This window comes from Vipera berus (genome assembly GCF_964194415.1).
Source record: "Vipera berus genome assembly, chromosome: 5".
NCBI classification, from domain to species: Eukaryota; Metazoa; Chordata; class Lepidosauria; order Squamata; family Viperidae; genus Vipera; species Vipera berus.
In genome coordinates, this window is record NC_138207.1 from 64439908 (window position 1) to 64462526 (window position 22619).

Consider the following 22619-nt stretch of genomic DNA (forward strand, 5'->3'; position numbering starts at 1 on the left):
CTCAGGCTCATCATGACCTTGATTACTGGCCATGCTTGTGAAAAGAACCAGAACAACATGGAGAACTAGGGCTGGTTTATGTGTGCAAGTTCTAGTTTTGATTATGAAGTAGGAACTGGCATATTTATTTCAGTTTGAATACCCACACACAGAACTTTTATTTTGCCCAATGTCATGGCAAATACACATTTCAAATGCCCCTCAGATGGGATAAGTTTGCTGTCAATCTTGTTTTCCTCTTGACACCAAATCAAGAAATTATTGTTCATCCAGGCATGAAAAATTTACTTTTTAAATTTACTAATTGAATATTTTTACATCTCTTACCTTGTAGTGTTATCTTTGCTACTATATTATTTTTGATTTGATGTATATCAGTGTTCTAAATATCCAAATTTCATTAAGTAAAAGGAAGTTACAAACATGGATTCAAAGCTAAAGCATATTAGAGTAATATCCTGCTAATGTGAAATATCTAAACATATAATAAATGAGCTGTTAGGAAGGTGACCCTACTTTTGAAGTAACCCAGCTGTGGCTATAAGAACCATATTGCCAAGTTATGAGTCATGCAGTCCAGATTCACATCACATCATCTCCTGAACTAGAATACTTCCCACTGGAGAATGGGAAGTCCCACAAAGTACCGGTAACTGGGATATTCTGTCAAGAATTTCCACTTAGCTCAACTTTATGGTATATTAGCATACATAGTTTGGGGACTCTCCAGAGCAAACTCATGTTAGAGAATTGCATGGTATTTTTTATTTGGGTTTGTATTTGGGTATATGTATTCAATGAGGGATGCGGTAGCTCAGTGGGTTAGGACGCTGAGCTTGTCGATCAGAAGGTCGGCAGTTTGGCAGGTCGAATCCCGAGTGCCATGTAACAGAGTGAGCGCCTGTTACTCGTCCCAGCTTCTGCCAACCTAGCAGTTCGAAAGCACGTACAAATGCAAGTAGAAAAATAGGGACCACTACGGTGGGAAGGTAACAGTGTTCCATGCGCCTTTGGTGTCTAGTCATGCTGGCCACATGACCACGGAGACGTCCTCGGACAAGCGCTGGCTCTTCGGCTTTGAAACGGAGATGAGCACCGGCCCCTAGAGTTGGAAACGACTAGCACGCATGTGCGGGGGAACCTTTACCTATATGTATTCAGGTATATGTATATTCAAATAAGTAGGAGTATATTGCTACACTTATGCCCTGCTTCCATTTGACTGGCTACTGCAAGAACAGAATGTTGTTCACATAATCCAACAATTTTGTAAGTTGAAGGTAAACTGAAATTTGATTTATACAGATATCTACTCTTTTCACAGCAGCTATTTCTAGTACTGTACAGTTTTTGTCTTAAACTATTAAGAACTTTCCCATAGCAGCTCAAAAGTTGTTCTCTCTTTGGGGGGGATAGTCTCCATTATTACTTTCTGACTTCTGTTTGTCCCTGTGCTGCTATCCTTTTAAGAGTTCAGATATGTATGTTTATACACAGAGAGAGTGCCTTTTAGATATTGACAAATAGCAGCAGAAACAAAAGGCAAATGTTGAAGCAGAAAGGAAAGTGCAAAAAAAGATTGAAGCCTAGAATGGGTGATTTAAGATCAACTCTGATATCTGGATCACTGAATATTCTACCAACATGCCAAAATCATGGATCAAATATCATTACTCTCTTCAACTTCCATCTTTTGAATTAATTGAAACTCCACTAATAATGTTATGGTAGCCGTAGACTGGGGAATCCCAGAACTGATTTGGTTTTGCCAAAGTCCTCATTGCAAAATGTTTATATTTCTTAGAATGTGTGAATCAGGCAGTATAGAAATAACTGTGGTAAGTAAATAAATAAATTTCACAGTTAATGATATTTTCTTTTATATGAATGCTACTTGCAGTCTTTTATACTTTTTATGCCTGCCAAGATTTTCATCACCGCCAGTATCTGCCAACCTTAATGAAAAGCAGATTGGTTCACATTCTTTAAAGGGTGATATTTTTCTTGCCTGCTGAATTATGTCTGACTTCTGATAATTTGTGTTTTATCACTTCTCTTTTGTTACTGGCCATACTTAATGTCACATTTAATGTTGCAATAATTTTGTAAATGAGCAAATCCCATGGTTGCCATTTTTTTAAGTGCCCATGTCTAGAGAACAATTTTGATAATTCTGTTCTTCCATCATTATAAGTTTGAAATAGAAAAAAAATAGTAGCACCAACAGCAGAGGAAATATAACATATATTTATATCACACAATCAAAGCTTTCCATGAATTCTACAATTATCTTGAATTTAAAAACAACCCTAAAGTTATGATACAGACAATTAATTTGGTGATAATTTAAGCTGAGATCCCACATATTGTTTAAATAATAATTATACTTCTATTCTATTTATAATATTCAAAATAATTTCTGAAAGGAACACTTTCATAGGATTGTTTTTGTTATAGTATTGAAACATGTCTGTAATAAAACAGGGCTTTAATCTCCAATTATAGCAAGATCTATTCTAGCCCACCCTTATAAGACAAGAGTTAACCTCAAAAGTGATAAAGCTGCAAATGTAATATTCACATCCTTTTTGCAAAAAGTGCCAAATTAAATTACCTATTATTAAGTCTTCAATACTGTATTTCAGCAGAACTAAATAAACATTATTTTAAAGGCTCCAAGATTTCAAAACTTTAGCTATACCTAGCAATTACATTTTTAGGAAAAAATCTTTTCCAGTTGATTAAAAGATACATAAACAAAATATTCTGAGTTAAGATTCTATTTGCTAAGCACATTGGTTTGTGCTTAAATTGTAAGCCGCCCTGAGTCTTCGGAGAAGGGCGGGATATAAATGGGATTAAAATAAATAAATAAATAAAATAAATAAATATTGCTGAAATAGTATTTAATATAAATAAAGTGTAATGACTCAGGCTATCTAACATGATTTAAACAAAATAATTCCAAAGATATCATTAACACAATTTTGGGGGAAAGCTTTTAGAGAAAATACAGCTTACCCAAAATTTACAAGACATCTGATAAATATAATCACACAGCTGGTAAACATCACACTGCTCACTGAAGGTAGGTTAATGAAAGACACTGGTACATTAAAAAAACTAAGTATTACCCATTTGGAACAAGGTTATGGCATAAAGGATGATGTCAATATAGTATCCATGAGAGTGGGGCTGAAACAGTGATGTCATTCACAAAATGTATCTTAATAATAAAAAGCCAAAGTCCTATAAACATTTGGCAGAAATATTACTATTCTGCTCAAGGCTCTTAATTACTGTTATAGTCTTGAGATATTTAAAAAGATAGCCAATTTTTTATATATTTATATTGTATACTCAATGTTAAACTGGATTAAGTCATTTAAATATAAATATATTTTAATAAATGAAAAGTGTCATTTTGTATTACGCTGACCCTGAATACAGAGCAAAGGTGATATACCTATCAGTGGTACAAAACGTATTTGTAGATGTATCACCACTAAAATCACATTATAAAATAAAACAAGATCGAACATGGAAATCATCTGAACATCATTCATCATTTGGACATTATTCAGTTCAGTCACAGTCTTCTATACACAGCACATAACACACTATCACATTGCAATAATGCCACCCAAAACCTGTGAAAACTATCTCTATAACAGCACTTCACCCAGGATAAACTGTGAGTAAACTGATAACAGATAAGGATTACATTAAAAAAATCACCAGAATATTTAGCATTAGTTAATAAATATGCAACACTTTATCCAATGAAACTGAAAAAAATTAAAATAATGAGGCACAGAATGTCTACTAGACCTAAATACAATCTCAAACTATTTTAAACTATGTTATTTCATAGTTATTTTCTAAATTATGCAAAATTCATAAAAACATTGCCACATTCACATTTCAAAATTTCCTTTCTCAGATAACAGCATAACATTTAAAAGAATTTTAAAAATTGAGGAATTTCTAAAAGGCCATCACAAATACATTTTAGATAGCTATGTTGTCAAATATTCGAAGAAAAAAAATCCATATTAAAACAGTGGGGTTTTTTTCACCTTTTAATTTTTATTCTTTGGATGCTTAGAAGTCTATGTTATTTGCTAGTCTGGAGACTGACCTTAATCAGAGCTCTCGACTTTCAGGATGTAAAACACAATTAGTAAGCTTTTGTTTTTGATCAGATCCTATTTCCATCTGAAGGATAACTATAGCTCTTTTAAATTAGGAAATGCACATCTTCAATTTTTAAAAAGGTGTTGGCCATTTTGAGACAACAGACTAATCCTTGTGGAAAAAAACCAAAATGCTGATTATTTGTGTGAGTCTCCGTATGCAAACTCAATTCCAAAGTGACAACCACATAATAAAGGCACTGTATTTTCTAAGAGATTCTATGGACCTCTGGAATCTCCATCTAGTATGCTAGTGAATAACTTGGAAGATAATACCAAACTAGTCTTAGTGCTGCCTTTGAGATCTACTACTGTAAACAGTAGAGAATTGTGTATCCAATAAGTCAAGGGCAGACAAGGTATTTGGAATTTGGAATTTCCTCTAGTTCATTAGCAAATAACAAGATAGATACCATATCCTTTTTGGAGTCTGCTATACATGCAGTAGAGCAGGGTTGTTAAACTGTCGGCCCGCAGGCCGGTTTCATCATATCGAAGCCACACCCACCCCATTGCTGACAATGCAAAAAGAGTCGTGATATGTCACGACACGTCACGTGACATGGCGAGTTTGACACCCGTGCAGTAGAGGAGAGCCTATCTGTGAGGCATCATATAATGATTGACAAATAACAAGAAAAATAAACAACCAAGAAATAGATAAGGAGTCTACTTGTGTATTATTTCACAAAAGCAATTCCAAGCAACCGGAATTCATTTGAAGAAACTCTGCCTTAACAAACTCACTAGAAATAGAAGTTGATAATTCTTGCAGTACTAGTATAAAGATACCTTACAAAAGTCTGTGTAAATCTTGCTTCCTGATCTTGTCCAGCTGCTGTTTATTGGATAGCAGCTGACCCTAGCTATTAAGTTGATGACAAGCATTCCAACATAATATCGTAGTAGTCAATCAAGAATCTGAGCAAACAGATACAAGAGTAGCATCTAGTGGAAAGCATATGGGTTTAAAACCATTCTTTATCAGTTCAAATTATGGACAAATACTTATTTGATAGAAAAAAAAACAGCAAATCTATTTCCCCAAAACTTGAGACAAATTGATAAGCTCCTACAGGAACCATCACCTCCAAATAATCTTGAATATACCACAGTCATTCAAATTTTAGCAGAAGAAGGAATCACCTAGACCAGGGGTGTCAAACTGCCAGCCTACGGGCGGGATGCGTCATGAGGAAACTGCGCCCACCCCATTGCTGGCAATGGGGAAAAAGTTCCGATATGTAGCGTGGCGTCACGTGATGTCACAAGTTTGACATGTCTGATCTAGACTGTATAATTCATTAAACCAGGTTATCAGAAAGTCCTTGACGCTTTTTATGATAACTCAGCTGAAAAGAAGTAGACTTTGGAGCAAAACATCTTGCCTGGTGCTAGCCTTTTGTAATATGGTAGTCAAAGCATAACATCTTCCTACATATGAACTCTAATTATTCTTAACATCCAAATATTTCATCCAAGGAGATTGTTGGAAATATGTCTCCCACTAAATGATATTCATCACAAAGAGGCCTCTTCTCTGTAATTTTATGAAAAACTGCAGAATTGCATCTCAGAAAGTCCAAAAAAGCACCTCCCAATGTTGCTCTAGAGTCTAGACAGTGTTGAAATTGTATCACTTATTCATCAACCCAAGGGTTAATAAAGGCTCTGATATGACACCATAAGAAAAATCAGCAAACTATCAAAGGTGTGATTTTTCCTAATAGCAGCAAGACTGATTGTTGAAATATGGATAATCATTTGAACACATTTGATGCTTCAAATTTCAAGTAATCTTTCAGTCCTTGAAAGAAACAAAAACCCCTCTAAATTGAAATATGCTTCCTTTCTAGCCCAAATTTTAATAATCTGCTGGGAATGTAAATATATTCCTGCTGCAATTTAGCTGTTTTCTGCAAAAACAGTTGCTCAGCTCTGGTGGGCTGCAATCAGGGCCCTTTCCCACCCTTCCTACTTATCCTACTTTTTAAGATCCAGTTGTGACAAGGTTAAGAAGGCGATTAAGCAGACTGGAAACAATGAGTTACGTACAACAAGAATTCAGTCAGGCTGTATCAAGTGAACTATAACAGCAAGTCTAAAACAGTTCGGGGATTATCTGAAATCACTACCCTGGGCCTTCTCCAGAACTTGTTTTAATGCTTTTCTTTCAGCTATTTTAGAAGGCAGATTTTACAGTCTTTCAGGCACCAAGAGACTTTGTCTGTGCAAATCTAGGAAATGTTAAAGTGCATATTCTTACAATGTAGGTTTTTATGCTAATATCTATTTAAAGTTACTACAGGAGATAAAATCTCTGATCGTCCAGATGAAGTGTGTGTGTGTGTGTGTGTGGTGTGTGTGTGTTGGCTAACAGAATCCTAAAGGTGACATGGGGGGCAAATTTCTGCTCTCCTGTTGTTTTATGATACCTCCAGCGGGGCCCATTTGTTTATTACAGCACTAGTGTATCACATGTTTAAGGCTGTATTTTGTGTATGCCTGAATTCTTATTTAAAACCGTAATAAAGCATTGAACAAATTTTTGATGGGAGACTTAAAGGTTGGAATCCAGGAACATACAACTAAGTCACAGGATTTAAAATAATTAGCATTCTTAAGGTACAACCATATTTGTTACATATCTTTGCTTACTTGAACCTAGGAAATAATATTCTTTCTGAATATTTGTAATATTTTCATCAATGGGAAAGAAAACATACTATTAAAATTTACAGAATTAGGGGCCTGTGAGTGTGGCATAGAAATTCTGCAACTTTTATAGAACATTTTATGATATAATACAAAATGTCATAAAATGTCATAAAACATACTGCTAAGTAAGAACTTCATAGCTGTTAAACACTATTGTTCAATTATATATTAAATTCTGTTTATAAAATATTCTATCTAGTGTCATAAAAACAGTAGCCCTGCATAAAATCAAATCCATCATTTTTATGGGGGGGGGAAAAGCACAATGAGCTTCAGAGTACTACAACTTAAACAAGAAAGTAAAGAAGTGAAAGATATATAGTTCAGAAAAAACTCTAACTACTTCAGAAAGTTATAGAGTTTATAAAAAGTATTGGAAGTTATTTCAAGATTGTTTAGAGGCCAATAAATACAAGGGTGTATTGAGGGGAGAAGTTGAAACAGTTTATATCCAGGATGTGAGAGCTCTGTAGATATCTCCTCAGCCATCTTTCTGGTTTGTGCAGTATACAGGTCCTCCATGGAAAGCAGGCTCATTGCAGTTGCTTTTTTTTCTGCAGTCCTAACTATCCATTGAAGTCTGTACCTGTCCTGTTTGATTGCTGTGCCAAATAAGACAGTTACAGAGGTACAAATGACAGACTCCATAATTCCTCTGTAGAATTGTTATCAGCAGATCCTTGGGCAATCTGAGTTTTCTGAGTTGACGCAGGAACAACATTCCTTGTTGTGCCTTTTTAACGATGGTTCTCATTTTTAGGTGTCTATTTCAAGTCTTGGGAGATTACAGACCAGAAATGTGAAAGTCTCTACTGTTGATACTGTGTTGTCTAATATTGTAAGAGGTGGTTACTGATTGGAAACATGGCAGAAGTTGTTTTTAATTTCTGTGAGGATCAAATCCTTCTACCTTATGACTGCAAAAATAATGAAACAATGCCCAATTGGATATTTTTCTTAAGAAGTAAGTATCTCAGAAGGATATTTTTAAATGCGTCTGCTGGGTTTCAAGCAAACAATCTTCCCTTTATACAGCACATATAACCATTGAGCTACCACAACATTCCTGGTAAATGTAGCTCTGGAAGACATTAGAGACTTTGGTCACCATGACTCAGGTTGAAGGGCCATTTCTGCCTCTGCAAAGCAGGCAATGAAGTGCTAAGGATAGCCTGGAGCGAAGTAAAGTGCACTAGTCAAAACGGACAAGACTGCTCGAGGCAACATAAAAGGGGAAAGCGTGCTTAAAAATTGCAGCAAGAAAATGTGCTCAAATGTCAGAGGGGCATTTACAAAGTTGGAAGGAACTGAGTATAAAGTCATATCATTTACCCCTACCCTTTAAAAATGGTCTGGGAGGGGTGATGGAGCAGTGCAGAAAAGCCCTTAGAGATGTACACTATATGATACACTATATTATATCTGCTGTATCTGGGCCACAAAATGTTTCCTACACCTCTTTACTGCCACAACTGGTCATCTGGAATTTTGCAGTCAATCTATGATCTCCCTAAATAAAATAAAAATGTTGTTGAGAGCCCAAATTGTTTGTCCTATTTAATAGTTTCAGGGTAACTCACTATTGTCGGCATCCAAATTGTTTTGACTATTATTCCTAATCAGACAGATATTGGGAATGGTGGCCTTCTGGATGTTGTAGAACTGTAACCCCTAATATTCCTTTTCCCATCGCAGCCATTAATGGGGAATGTTGGGGATACTCATTCTTCTCCACAGTTGCGTGCCCTCCAATATCTATTGCAGGTTTTCTGGAAAGATTTTCTAAGACTAAAACAATTTTATTTCCGTATCTGACAATTATTTAAGACTTTGTAAGGAAAGGTTTTGATGCAGTATTACTCAACCAAAGCATTAAAAATGTTCCTAAGCTTCTATTATTAAAGATGAACTTTTTAATTTGAGGAAATAAAATCAAGAATTACTCATTTCTGGGCATTTATTTTTGAAACATCCTTTCAGCGTCATCATCAACAATTGACTCAGTTTCTACAAATCTAATTGCTTTTGAGTTACCAGTTGGTGCAATATCTAGGGAATCTTGATTGCTGTTATTATTACAGAAACAGCCAAGCCCTGAGGGATACTGAAGTGTTAGATATTTAAGTTGCTAACAAACTGGGATCTCCTGAATCAGCAACAAAAGTGCTGCAACAATATTTAGTGAAATCCAGTTCTTTCTGTGGCAATAGAAAGAGCTGCCAGCATAATGATATCTTATAATGACTCTGTTTGCTCTCTTAAGTATTTTGCAGCTATCAAGTATGTTGCAGTTTGGGAAATGGCAGAATAAAGCCACCTAAATTATAGTTGGGGGCAAGACAATGCCAATGTTAAAGCCACAGAGGGGGAAAAAATGAGATATCATGCTATGAAAAACACATTTAAAGAAGAAAAGCTGTCTGATTCTAGATTAAGTACTTATCCAAGTGAACAAAACATAAGCAGGTAAAAAGAAATTTGACTTATTGGTTCTCAAAGATAATTTCAGACTGGGAGAACAATATCAAACATCATGGACAGTGATACTGTGATATTTAGCTACTGCTAAGCTTGTAAGCCGCCCTGAGTCTTCGGAGAAGGGCGGGATATAAATGGAATTAAAATAAATAAATAAATAAATAAATAAATAAATAAATAAATAAATAAATAAATAAATAAATATTTGTAGGGAAGACTGACATTCAGTTTAATTCATTTGTGTCTTAAAACATTGCAAGTTTTGATTTAGGTACTATATTTACACCTTTATAACAAAATAACAATCAACATACACAGAAATGAATAGCTGCATACTTATGGCATTGGTATCTCAAAAGGCAGATGTTGATCCTTACAGATATAAAAAAAAACTTTAAATAATTTCAAAAACATTGTGAGATAGATCCATTCAAACAAAAGGGTGAACAATCCTATCAGTTACTCAGCTTAGCCTACTGAAAGAAAATACAAATGAAATGTCATGATGGTTATAATACACTGAACTGATTTTAAAGGCATTAACAGCTGTTTGGTCACAGATCAGAGGAATTCCACAGCTTGGGTTAGAATATGAAAATTGGAAGAGACGCTGACTTAAATGGGTTTATCAAAATTTGCACAAAATAGCTTTGTTTATGTAAGAGTGATTATAAACAAGTTAGATCGGGACTGGTTTATAAGAGTATACAGGATGCAATGGTTAGTTAATACACTAGCAATAAGTTAACTTTTTATTTATTTGAATTTTGTTCATAATACTAAATCACTAAAGACAGTCTCTGCACAGAATGCAATGTAACTGTAGAAATTAAAGAAATATATGCCTTACGGTAGGCAAGTGAGATGGGTGGCATATAAATTTAACAAACAAACTAACTAATAAATAAAATATTACTCCAGAAACGAACCAGAGAACAATAATGCCTCATTAAATGTTTCTCTATGCAAAAGTAATGTGCAAGGTAGCATAGACAAGAATAGAGCCTGATAGATGCGCCATTGTATCCATCTATTCCCTTAGGTAAAGGTAAAGGTTCCCCCGCACATGCGTGCTAGTCGTTTCCGACTCTAGGGGCCGGTGCTCATCTCCGTTTCATAGCCGAAGAGCCAGCGTTTGTCCGAGGACATCTCCGTGGTCATGTGGCCGGCATGACTAGACGCCAAAGGCGCACGGAACGCTGTTACCTTCCCACCGTAGTGGTCCCTATTTTTCTACTTGCATTTTTACGTGCTTTCGAACTGCTAGGTGGGCAGAAGCTGGGACGAGTAACAGGCGCTCACTCTGTTACGCGGCACTCGGGATTTGACCCGCCAAACTGCCGACCTTCTGATCGACAAGCTCAGATAGTGAATTATCCAGGAAGACATGTGGGGATAGGTATAATCTATAACATAGACTGGCTCCAAACTTCCACTGGAGGGGGGGGCCTTGTAGGAAAGATGAGAAATCTTATAACACATGCTAGTTCATGGAGAATTGCCCTTACTTAAAGTCCATTTATATTCCTTACTGATAAATACTTTTTCAAAGGATAACAAAAGATATTTTGGGACCAATGCATCTGAAGATACCCAGGGACAAGTAGCATATCAGAGCCTCAGTAGATGATGCTACTCCATGTGCAGAGTCCTTAAGAAGAGATGCAAGAATTGTTAAACATCAGCATAACCCTGCGAAAGAAGGGTGAGAAGGAAAATCAGCATAACCACGCCTTTGTTCTGTTTGGCATTAGAAGGGGTAGAAGGAAACTCTGACAGGAGTTCAAGATTCTGTAATTATACTTCTACAGCAATAAAATAGATTTCCAGTAGTCCTTGTGTTGCCTCAAATGGCTGACACAACAAATGGATGCGATGACTCTAAGCCACATTGATGCCAAATGTGTGAGTCAAGTCTTAACAGACATGCTGGGATAGAGTGCCTGAGACGACCAATGAATCTGCCATAAATTAAATGTCAGAAGTGATGATACAATTATGCATAATATCCAGAATAGAGGAATTGATGTCTGTCCTTTACCATTTTTAGGCAAACTGCCTAGCTGAAAAGCTTAATGGAACTATGGGGACTAGCAGCCACAAATGTGTTACTCAACATTCTAAAACAACTTGTCCTAGTTGCTGTTTGCTTACTGGACAGTGCCATATCCAAGTCTTGAGTTCTACCCTTTGAGCTTGTTTATAGGTGGAAAATCCAAGGCTCTTTGCACTTGATCCAGCATTAATGGGAAGAAGAATAAAGTGGAACTCCTAGGGACAATACTCCATACTAGGCTGTCGTTATGTGACTATCCTAAAACAATATAGGGCCAAGGAAACTGGTCTACACAATATCTCAGTTGAATTGTAAAGAAAAGTGAATGTTTCAGACAATATCTATTTGGGAGACTGTTAAGGGAGAAAGGTAGAGGAACTCCTGAAAGCTACCTGATGCCTGGATGAACTTCTGGAATATTTGGAAGGGACTTGATTCATCACCATTCTAGACTTAACTAAGGGGTTATTGAAGTGCCCTTAAATGGCTATGCTCAGGAGTGTCCCATCTTTATCACTCCCCAAGGCTCGTATCAATTTAATGTTTTACCCCGCTGACTAAGAAATGTTTCTTTCAGGTTTCCAAACTTGGTTAATCAAAATCTAGGGAAGAAAGGGACTTTGCTGTAGCAGAGATTTATGATATAGTCATTTTCTATAGTATCTGGAAATAGCCTGTAGGACATCTCTAGAAAATGCTGTAAAGCATCAAAGAGGCCATATTTACTAATAAGAGCACAAATTGATCTTAACCAGATTGCATGTTTAATTTACAAGGTAGGATGATGTTTGCTCTAGTGTTTAATATATTAAGGTTCGCATCCCACCAGGCTCAAGGTTGACTCAGCCTTCCATCCTTCCGAGGTAGGTAAAATGAGGACCCAGATTGTTGGGGGCAATAAGCTGACTTTGTAATAATGCCGCTTGGGGTGTGTGTGAAAGCCCTAATAAGCAGGCATATACATAGAATGAAGGCTACTGCTAAGCTTGTAAGCCGCCCTGAGTCTTCGGAGAAGGGCGGGATATAAATGGAATTTAAAAAAAAAACATATCTCCCTTAGCATTTGTGAAACTTATTATAGAATGGTCATTTCCCTACATCAGTGATTCAACAACTCTCTGACCAATTACTCTTTTCCCAGTCTTGAATAATGTTATTACCCTGACAGAAACCTAGAGTCTATTGTTTTATATAAGCACCTCAGCAATGGCAGTCCAAACTGGATCCTTGACTTACAACAAGCAATTATAAATTGCCCTATTACTCCCAGGATATGACTTTGGGGCTCATTGCCCTGAGTTTAAGAGCCACTACCTTAGAAAAAGTGACTGGAGCTACCATAGTACTGTGATAAATTTGTATCCCATATACTAAAGCAATAGCTACTCCACCAGCTGAAACCACTAAAACTAAGATGACAAACTAGGTGAAGTGAGAAGTAGTACATCAAGCAGCTTTTGACAGTTAAAGGCAGCCATGGGAGGAGGCCTTCTCTGTGCTTGCCCCCACCTTTTGGAACATTCTCCCCCCAGAGACAAGATGGGCCCCCACTTGCTTGGCCTTCTGGAAATATCTGAAAACCTGGCTCTGCTGACTCTCTTAGGGGCCATAAAGATACACACCTTGAAGGCCTTCGCCTGCCTTTTAATTCTGAATTTTAAATGTTTTATTCTTGTTTTAATCTGCTTTCTGTTATAATATTTATATGCTTTCTAAATGTGATAAATAAATAGGGGAAAAAATGTGCCCCTAGCATAATTGTGCCAAGTAGAGTAATTATGGAATTCGCATCAGTTGCAACCTGAAGGAATGTAAATCTGGCTTTAGGAGAGGGGAAGCATTCAGCAAATTGTTAAGGGAAAGCTGAAAATATTATTCAGCACTGAGAATGAAAAAAACATTCCTTCAGTGCTGTTCCCCGCGTGCCCTCCACATCTCAGTTTCCTGAACTGCTGCCAATATTGACATACAATAAACACCAGGATGCAAAAGATTCTTTGCTTCCTGCACATCGGACTGTCCACAAGTAGTTGCCAAACAAAAAACAGGACAAGGGTCACTTTTCGATGAATTTTGGGGTCTATCTTCACATGCAGCAGGGAGAAGTGATATGAAGGAATGGCTTTGGGAATGTGAACCTTCAAAAAAAGGACTGGTAGAAAAGATTACTCAATCCTGAGAAAGAAAAAAAGCATGAGAAAGAAACTCAAGATTACCCTACCTTGATTTTGTTTGGTATTGGATGGTGCAGATAAAAATTGGGGCAGGCTTTATTCTAGCCTATAACAATAAAGAACAGTCCTAGACCTACCATGCCTATTTCTTGACACATGGTATGACTCAAGTGTACTGCATAATTCACATCATTTGCATGATGGCAGTATGAGGCCTGTGAATATCTCCTTATTTTGTCTGAAAAATAAAAATGGTAATGGCATTGCAGAAATGGTTTTTTTAAAAAAATAAAATAAAATAAATGGTTGCTTTGAATTTGCAGAACTTACAAATTTGGAGACAAAAACAGCCCAGATTAACTATATAATCCAATTGTCTAAAAGACCATAATAGCTTCTTTTAATAATCATTTTATTGTGAATAATGCTTAGTAGAACTATCTTTTAATCCTTTCCATGATGGAATTAGTTTTTTAAGCGGCAAACAAACATTTCTTGAAGAATTAAAACTCCTGTCTTTAATTATTGTTTCATTACTGCTTGTTTTTTAATGGCAACCTCCCAAATGAAGTAAGATTTAAAAAAGAAAAAGAAAAGCAAAAGCAAAATCTTTTAAAAACTTCCAATAGTTCTGCAGTTACAAGATTTCTTTTAACAATGTTTAACAATTTGGGGCCAAAGGGAACAACCACTGAGATACAAGTGGGCTACAGCAAGGATTTATAGTTGCAACATTGTGTCAACATTGTTAAAACAAATAATAAACATATGGTTCTTTCAAATGCAGCTACAAACAAAGGAATTACAGGGTAGGCAAACTGATACTGATCACCCTAAAGGTAAAGGTAAAGGTTCCCCCGCACATGCGTGCTAGTCGTTTCCGACTCTAGGGGCCGGTGCTCATCTCCGTTTCAAAGCCGAAGAGCCAGCGCTTGTCCGAGGACGTCTCCGTGGTCATGTGGCCGGCATGACTAGACGCCAAAGGCTCACGGAACGCTGTTACCTTCCCACCGTAGTGGTCCCTATTTTTCTACTTGCATTTTTTACGTGCTTTCGAACTGCTAGGTTGGCAGAAGCTGGGACGAGTAACAGGCGCTCACTCTGTTACGCGGCACTCGGGATTCGACCCGCCAAACTGCCGACCTTCTGATCGACAAGCTCAGCGTCCTAACCCACTGAGCCACCGCGTCCCTACTGATCACCCTAGGGAACCTTTAAATAATATAGCTGACCAATCATCCTATTCAGACTTTGTACCTCAGGAAAGAAAGAACATGACTTGCCTTCTGATTTCTCTTGCACATTTTTTCTTACTTCCTGTGAAAGTCAATGCTGTATTACCCACCTAAATTCACTCTGCATGTTTTCTATTTTTTCCATCTAACTATTCTTTATAGTTTTACTTCATACCTCATTTTTCAAAAGCTAGTTGAACTGTTGTAAATAACCCAAAGATAACTGAAAGTAATGAGATGTCTACTAGATGCGATCCTTTTGGTTTGTTTCATAGGCATGTTGTGGGTTAGTCTCTACGGGCACATTTCCAAATGCCTGATAAGTATTGTGCTAAGAGCAATATTTTGACTTTCGTTTTTAAATATAACAGACAAACTGTTGGGTCACTGTGTCAAGAGAGACTTCCTTACCAGATTCCTCATTGTCTTCAGCAGTCACAACACTCCTAGTGTACTTGGAAAGCTCTTAAAATTCAGGAAGTTAACCAGCCCATGTCGAATTATATAGCATAGTCCACTATCGGGGGTTGATCACAGGAAATGTTTTATCACATTTTGTATTATGTCGTAAAATGGTCTTTTTTTGTGTGTGTCATAAAATGTTTTACAACATTTGCCAAATTTCAGTCCATGGGAGACACGACACACAGATGTAAATTAGCCATTTGGGGTACCTTGATTTTGCCCTACAGTGCACCATTTTGCCCAGTTAAAGACAAGTGTTTTAGTAGTATATAGATAGAGGTACCATAGCCACAGAAAATCAAAGCAAATTTGGCTAATTTTGGCTTTCAGATGGGAAAATAGCTAAAGGGAACATGAGCTGATGTGAAATGTAAATGCATAATGGTGTGCTTTAGCCTGGATCATGACAGACTACAGTACCCAACACACTGACATCCCCATTTCTACCCTGAATGTGGGCCTCTCGTATTCAGAGACACATTTGGTAGAACAGTATTAAATGTTCCATTTATTTTTGTATACAATTATGCATTTCTGTTGAATTCCCCAACACTTTGGAGCCAATTTTGGATGGACAGTGGGGATGCAAGAGATCATTGTTCTGCCAAAGTGTAGTGGTATGTGGGAATGACCTTGGAGGGGAAAAAAAAAGACCACAGACTAGAAAATCATCAATCAAATGGTATCTCAGTCTGCAGAAGCAGAGCGGGGGGCATGGGAAGTGTTTCAGAAGGGACCCTCTCTAGTTTTCTGGAGAGTGAAGATAAATAAGGAGAGGAATTGAACTATTCTGTTAATGTATACTTACAATAAAAGTAGAGCTAACATTCATTGGTGTGCTTCTTGTCTGGACTACCTCAAAGAGCTAACATCAATCCTGCAAGCCTCTCTCCTTTACTCTTCTTACTCTTCAGAAAACTAGGGAAAGTCCCTTTTGAAATGTTTCCCTCTGCTTCTGTGAATTGGCGTAGCTTTTGCATGACGACTGTCTAGTCTGCAACCCTTCCTCCTGTCTCCTAAGATCATTCCCACATACAATTATACAAAGCTTTTCCTGGGCATGGGAGCATTTACCAGCTTTAAATTTTAGGATGATTATTCCTCACTAGTTGCTGCTTTAGCAGCTGTGGCTACATAACTTGTATTTGCATCAATAGACCTTGCACTATAACATTAGGACCACTTTATATTTTAGTGCTTTGATTCTGGGAACCTATCCCTTGCACAAGTGGTCCTTGACTTATAACCGTTCATCTAGTGTCTGTTCGCAGTTACAACAGCACTGAAAAAAGTGACTTATGACGGTTTTTCACACTTACAGCTGTTGCAGCACCCCCATGGTCACTTGATCAACTTTCGGATGCCTGGATGATTCATATTTATGATGGTTGCAGTGTCCCCAGGGTCACGTGATCACCTTTTGTCACCTCCTGACAAGCAAAGTCAATGGGGAAGCCAGATTCACTTAACAACCATATTATTAACTTAACAACTGCAGTGATTCACTTAACGTCTGTGGCAAGAAAAGCCATAAAATGAGGCAAAACTCACTTAACAAATGTTTCACTTAGCAACAAAAAATTGGGCTCAATTTTGATTGTAAGTCAAGGACTACTTGTACAGTTGGACACCCCAATATTTGTAGATAGAAAAAAAATCTCAAATAAAGGCTGTGTTGGAATACTAATGAATCAATAATTAAATCACAAACATAAGATTTCCTGAATGGCTCTCAGATTCATAATATCCAAGCGAATAAAACCAGTGGGCTGCATTAACAAAGCAATTAGTTCTTTGTACTCTGCATTTATTACATCCCATGTAGGGTAGCATTTCCAATTCTGGGCACTGCATTTTAAAGAGAACATTGAGAAGCTAGAGAGACTTCAAAAGAAAGCTTCTGGGATGATAAGGAATCTAGATTCCAAGGGGGAATCAATCAAGTTGAAATTAAAAGAAAGGAGATTCAAAATGAACCTTAGAAAGAAGACCTTTTAAGCTGTAAATAAACTGCCTTGACCAATAGTGAATTCCGTTTTCCTGGAGGTTATCAGATAAGGGAGAACACCTGTCACGAGATGTTTATTTCTGCATGGAAGAGGAGGATGGACAAGATACCAAAAAAATACCTGTACCTTTTATGACAATGTAATATTTACTTTCTTGTGAGAATCTGTAAAAAAATTAGCCTCTGCCACAATAAACCCATAATTGATAAATGTTTAGACAGTCTTTGATATCTCATATATTATGTTAGGATCCCTTTAACCTACTTACCTTCACAGTAAGCCCAATGAGGAATGTAACCAGATAATGTCTTGGGATTATCACTTGAAGGTACATCATTCTTCTTTATTTGTCTTAAATTATCAGTTTCCTGAGAACTGGTCAGAACTGACAGAGTTTCAGATGGAGAGGCATTTTTCCAGAAATCTTTGGTTCCTAAAGATTCAATTTCCAGACTCTGTTTTTTATCCAAGAAGTTATCTTTGAGATCTGCATTCCAAATTGCTTTGAATGATGTCTTATGATCCACTGGGAACTTAAGTAATTTTGTGATTAGCTCTCCATTAGCTAAACTATCCACTCCATCTGGTGTTGTATTTTGAGAACTGCAATTTATATTAAAAGACACTATTGACCGATGCATTTTTTGAGTATTAGTCCGAAGTTGATCAAGAGGTACCAAAAGAGACTTGTCTACATAATATATTGTTTTGGGACACTGTTGGGAAATAGTGAGGTAGACACTGGAAGTGAAAGAAAGAGGTGTCTGCTTCTTATGGGTGTTATCTGAGAGGATCATTCTCTTTGGGGGGCTGGAAATCCAGCCAGATTGCCCCTTACATCTCTGCAGACAAGACTCAGAAACCTTTATTCCACTGACACTTCGATTTTGGTTGTGTGCTTGAGAATGCAAAGATTTAGAGAGTTTACTTAAGCCAGTTACATCTGAAGCGGGAATTGTTGTTATTAGCAGCTTATTTTTTTCCTGGCATTCCAAGCAAGAAGGGGCAAAAGTATTTCTCTGCATTTTATTGTTCGAAGGTGGAATAACTCTCCTAGCAGTGATTGTAATGGAAGCAAAACCTTTCTTCCATTGTTTCTCTTCTTTGCTATTAAATACATTTCCCTCAGAAGTTGTCTGGAATCCTAATGTTCTTGGAAGAAATATGAATGCTGTATTAATGTTGACTGAGTTATGATTAGCCAAAGATTGGTTCATGTGATAAACATCAGATTGGGTGATTACAGACTGCATAGGGAAAACAGTCTTATTTTCCCTTGATTTATTTTCATCAATCGTCTGTGAAATGAGAAGAGATGAAATCATTTTTGCATTTTGTGATGGAAGGGAGACCTGCAGAGGAAAAGACCCAAATAAGTAACATGCGGTAAACTGGAAACACAAAGGAAAAATGTATGTGAGGAAAAAAATTATAGTAAAATCTATGCTAAGTTTTACATTGTACCTCTTGTTATATCTTTCTTTCCCCAATTCTGTTTATGTAATTTCTAAAACAGAAATGTGCAAAACCCATTTACAGAGGTCTGTGAAAGGAAAAGTAAAAATACAATTTTATGTGCAAATTACACATTTCATAGAACTGTTATTTTGAATGATTAATTGATCTGCTCAGTTGGATATGCAGCCCTGTGTTTGTTTAACAATGTAATGCCAATAGTAACTGTCAATTGCAGATTATAATCTAAATCACCCTGTGTTTTCATGCCGATGTACTGAAATATTAAAGCACTTTAAGCACTTACACTCTGAGTGCCTGGCAAAATGAATTACGTAGGTGGACTGCTATTTTCTATGCAGCATTTCTGTGGAAGCTGGTTCAATGCAGTTGCATAAAAGCATCAAGAATGACTGGCAGAGAAAGAGATACAATACTTCTATTGTGCTTGTAAAAATATATAGCTCTCTTACTGTTTATCACATCTGTTTATCACACTGGTGACACAAATGATGAGCAGGGGGATATACAGTATGTCCCAAACCTTTTCAACATGACCTAAAATCAGTTTTCTAACTATGACAACCACTGTGCTTGATCTAAACTGATTTCCTTTAAACAAAGCAATTACCGTATATACTTGAGTATAAGCCGACTCGAGTATAAGCCGAGACCCCCAATTTCACCCCCAAAAACTGGGAAAAGTTGTTGACTCGAGTATAAGCCGATCCGCCGTTCTGCAAGCCTCCGCCGCCGGCGGAGGCTGGATCCGCCATTTTGCAAGCCTAAATACACAGGAATACCCTGTGTGGCCGCGGCTCTCGGGGAAGCCCTGGCTGTCCGCTTCCTCACTCCACGCTGCCATTCGGGGCCCGCGCGTTCCCCGGGCAAATCGCGGCGCCCAGCAGGCGAGGAAACATGCCCGTTCCAGTCGCCCCCCCTTCCCTCAGGAGACGCGAAGCAAGTGACCGCCCGGAGCTTACCGAGGACTTGCGCGCGGTCTCCGTTCCTCCTGCCGACGTTTGGGGAGGTTTGGACACCTCCCCAAACCTCCCCAGGTCTCCGTTCCTCCGCGCAGACCTGCCGACGTTTGGGGAGGTTTGGGCGCCTCCCCAAACCTCCCCAGGTCTCCGTTCCTCCTGCCGACGTTTGGGGAGGTTTGGGCGCCTCCCCAAACCTCCCCAGGTCTCCGTTCCTCCTGCCGAAGTTCGGGGAGGTTTGGGCGCCTCCCCAAACCTCCCCAGGTCTCCGTTCCTCCGCGCAGACCTGCCGAAGTTTGGGGAGGTTTGGGCGCCTCCCCAAACCTCCCCAGGTCTCCGTTCCTCCTGCCGAAGTTCGGGGAGGTTTGGGCGCCTCCCCAAACCTCCCCAAACGTCGGCAGGTCTCCGTTCCTCCGCGCAGACCTGCCGACGTTTGGGGAGGTTTGGGCGCCTCCCCAAACCTCCCCAAACGTCGGCAGGTCTCCGTTCCTCCTGCCAACGTTTGGGGAGGTTTGGGCACCTCCCCAAACCTCCCCAGGTCTCCGTTCCTCCGCGCAGACCTGCCGACGTTTGGGGAGGTTTGGGCGCCTCCCCAAACCTCCCCAGGTCTCCGTTCCTCCTGCCGACGTTTGGGGAGGTTTGGGAGCCTCCCCAAACCTCCCCAGGTCTCCGTTCCTCCGCACAGACCTGCCGACGTTTGGGGAGGTTTGGGCGCCTCCCCAAACCTCCCCAGGTCTCCGTTCCTCCTGCCGACGTTTGGGGAGGTTTGGGCGCCTCCCCAAACCTCCCCAGGTCTCCGTTCCTCCGCACAGACCTGCCGAAGTTTGGGGAGGTTTGGGCGCCTCCCCAAACCTCCCCAGGTCTCTGTTCCTCCTGCCGAAGTTTGGGGAGGTTTGGGCGCCTCCCCAAACCTCCCCAGGTCTCCGTTCCTCCTGCCGACGTTTGGGGAGGTTTGGGCGCCTCCCCAAACCTCCCCAGGTCTCCGTTCCTCCGCGCAGACCTGCCGACGTTTGGGGAGGTTTGGGCGCCTCCCCAAACGTCGGCAGGTCTGCGCGACGTTTGGGGAGGTTTGGGGAGGCGCCCAAACCTCCCCAAACGTCGGCAGGTCTGCGCGGAGGAACGGAGACCTGGGGAGGTTTGGGGAGGCGCCCAAACCTCCCCAAACGTCGGCAGGAGGAACGGAGACCTGGGGAGGTTTGGGGAGGCGCCCAAACCTCCCCAAACGTCGGCAGGTCTGCGCGGAGGAACGGAGACCTGGGGAGGTTTGGGGAGGCGCCCAAACCTCCCCAAACGTCGGCAGGAGGAACGGAGACCTGGGGAGGTTTGGGGAGGCGCCCAAACCTCCCCAAACGTCGGCAGGAGGAACGGAGACCTGGGGAGGTTTGGGGAGGCGCCCAAACCTCCCCAAACGTCGGCAGGAGGAACGGAGACCTGGGGAGGTTTGGGGAGGTGCCCAAACCTCCCCAAACGTCGGCAGGTCTGCGCGGAGGAACGGAGACCTGGGGAGGTTTGGGGAGGCGCCCAAACCTCCCCAAACGTCGGCAGGAGGAACGGAGACCTGCCGACGTTTGGGGAGGTTTGGGGAGGCGCCCAAACCTCCCCAAACGTCGGCAGGTCTGTGCGGAGGAACAGAGACCTGGGGAGGTTTGGGGAGGTGCCCAAACCTCCCCAAACGTCGGCAGGAGGAACGGAGACCTGGGGAGGTTTGGGGAGGCGCCCAAACCTCCCCAAACGTCGGCAGGTCTGCGCGGAGGAACGGAGACCTAGGGAGGTTTGGGGAGGCGCCCAAACCTCCCCAAACGTCGGCAGGAGGAACGGAGACCTGCCGACGTTTGGGGAGGTTTGGGGAGGCGCCCAAACCTCCCCAAACGTCGGCAGGTCTCCGTTCCTCCGCGCCCTGCCTGCCTGCTTCTTTCCGCTGCGGAAAGAAGCAGGCAGGCAGGGCGCGGAGGAACGGAGACCTGCCGACGTTTGGGGAGGTTTGGGGAGGTGCGCGCGCACCTCCCCAAACCTCCCCAAACTTCGGCAGGTCTCGGACGGCGGTGGCTTGGGAGAGGTGCGCGCGATCCCGGAAGCACCAAAGCCTCGGCCGCGCACAAGTCCTCGGTAAGTTTTTTTGTTGACTGGAGTATAAGCCGAAGTGGAATTTTTCAGCCCAAAAAGTGGGCTGAAAAATTCGGCTTATACTCAAGTATATACGGTACTTTAAAACATTTTTTTGTATTTTTCAATATTTTCACATTTGTCCTATGATGGAAAATAAAGTTAATTGGGAATAACATAAAATTTCATCCAACTAGGATTAATACAAACGCAAATTGAATAATTCTTTTCATGGAGTATAAGTTAAAAATTCTACAATAGCAACAGAGTCTATTATTAGAATACTAGTCTTTATTTACATGTATATTTTACAGATTGGTACGCTATTTTGTGCCTTGCCAATTTTCAATTTATGTGGATCATCTAGCATTAAATATTTATATACCCACCCAAAATCAGAATTATACTATTAGACTCTGGACTAATCTAAGAACAAAGCAATACAAATTAAAACACTGGGAAAATGAGCTTTTAGGAGTCATCTACTGTTTTCTATGAAGATTTAAAATTCAGCAAAGCTTTGTTTAAATTGTGTGCCCAAAAATAAAATCTCAGTGAAAATGTTTTTTGGCTCTTTTAAAGGAGGGAGTAATTATTTCAAAGAAATGCTTCGGATCCCGTATAAGAACAGAACTTCTCTACTATTTTTTAAAGTAACTTAATGTTTTTCAAGCTTTCTCATGAGTCATAAAAATATGCTGTTACTTTAAAGAATTCACTAATTAAAGAGTTATTTATTTTTTTATTTTA

The 22619-nt window shown here is 39.6% G+C and overlaps 1 protein-coding gene across 1 annotated transcript in view; it reads right to left on the minus strand.

The window, feature by feature from the left end:
* LOC308668568 ((E2-independent) E3 ubiquitin-conjugating enzyme FATS) overlaps positions 1 to 22619 on the minus strand; it is a gene marked incomplete at its 5' end in the record, with an annotated part of 195044 nt that overhangs the window by 41064 nt on the left and 131361 nt on the right. Inside the window, one exon of the mRNA XM_081328573.1 lies at positions 17600 to 18683. Coding sequence (XP_081184699.1) covers positions 17600 to 18683 — 1084 coding nt within the window. The remainder of the gene's footprint in view (positions 1 to 17599; positions 18684 to 22619) is intronic.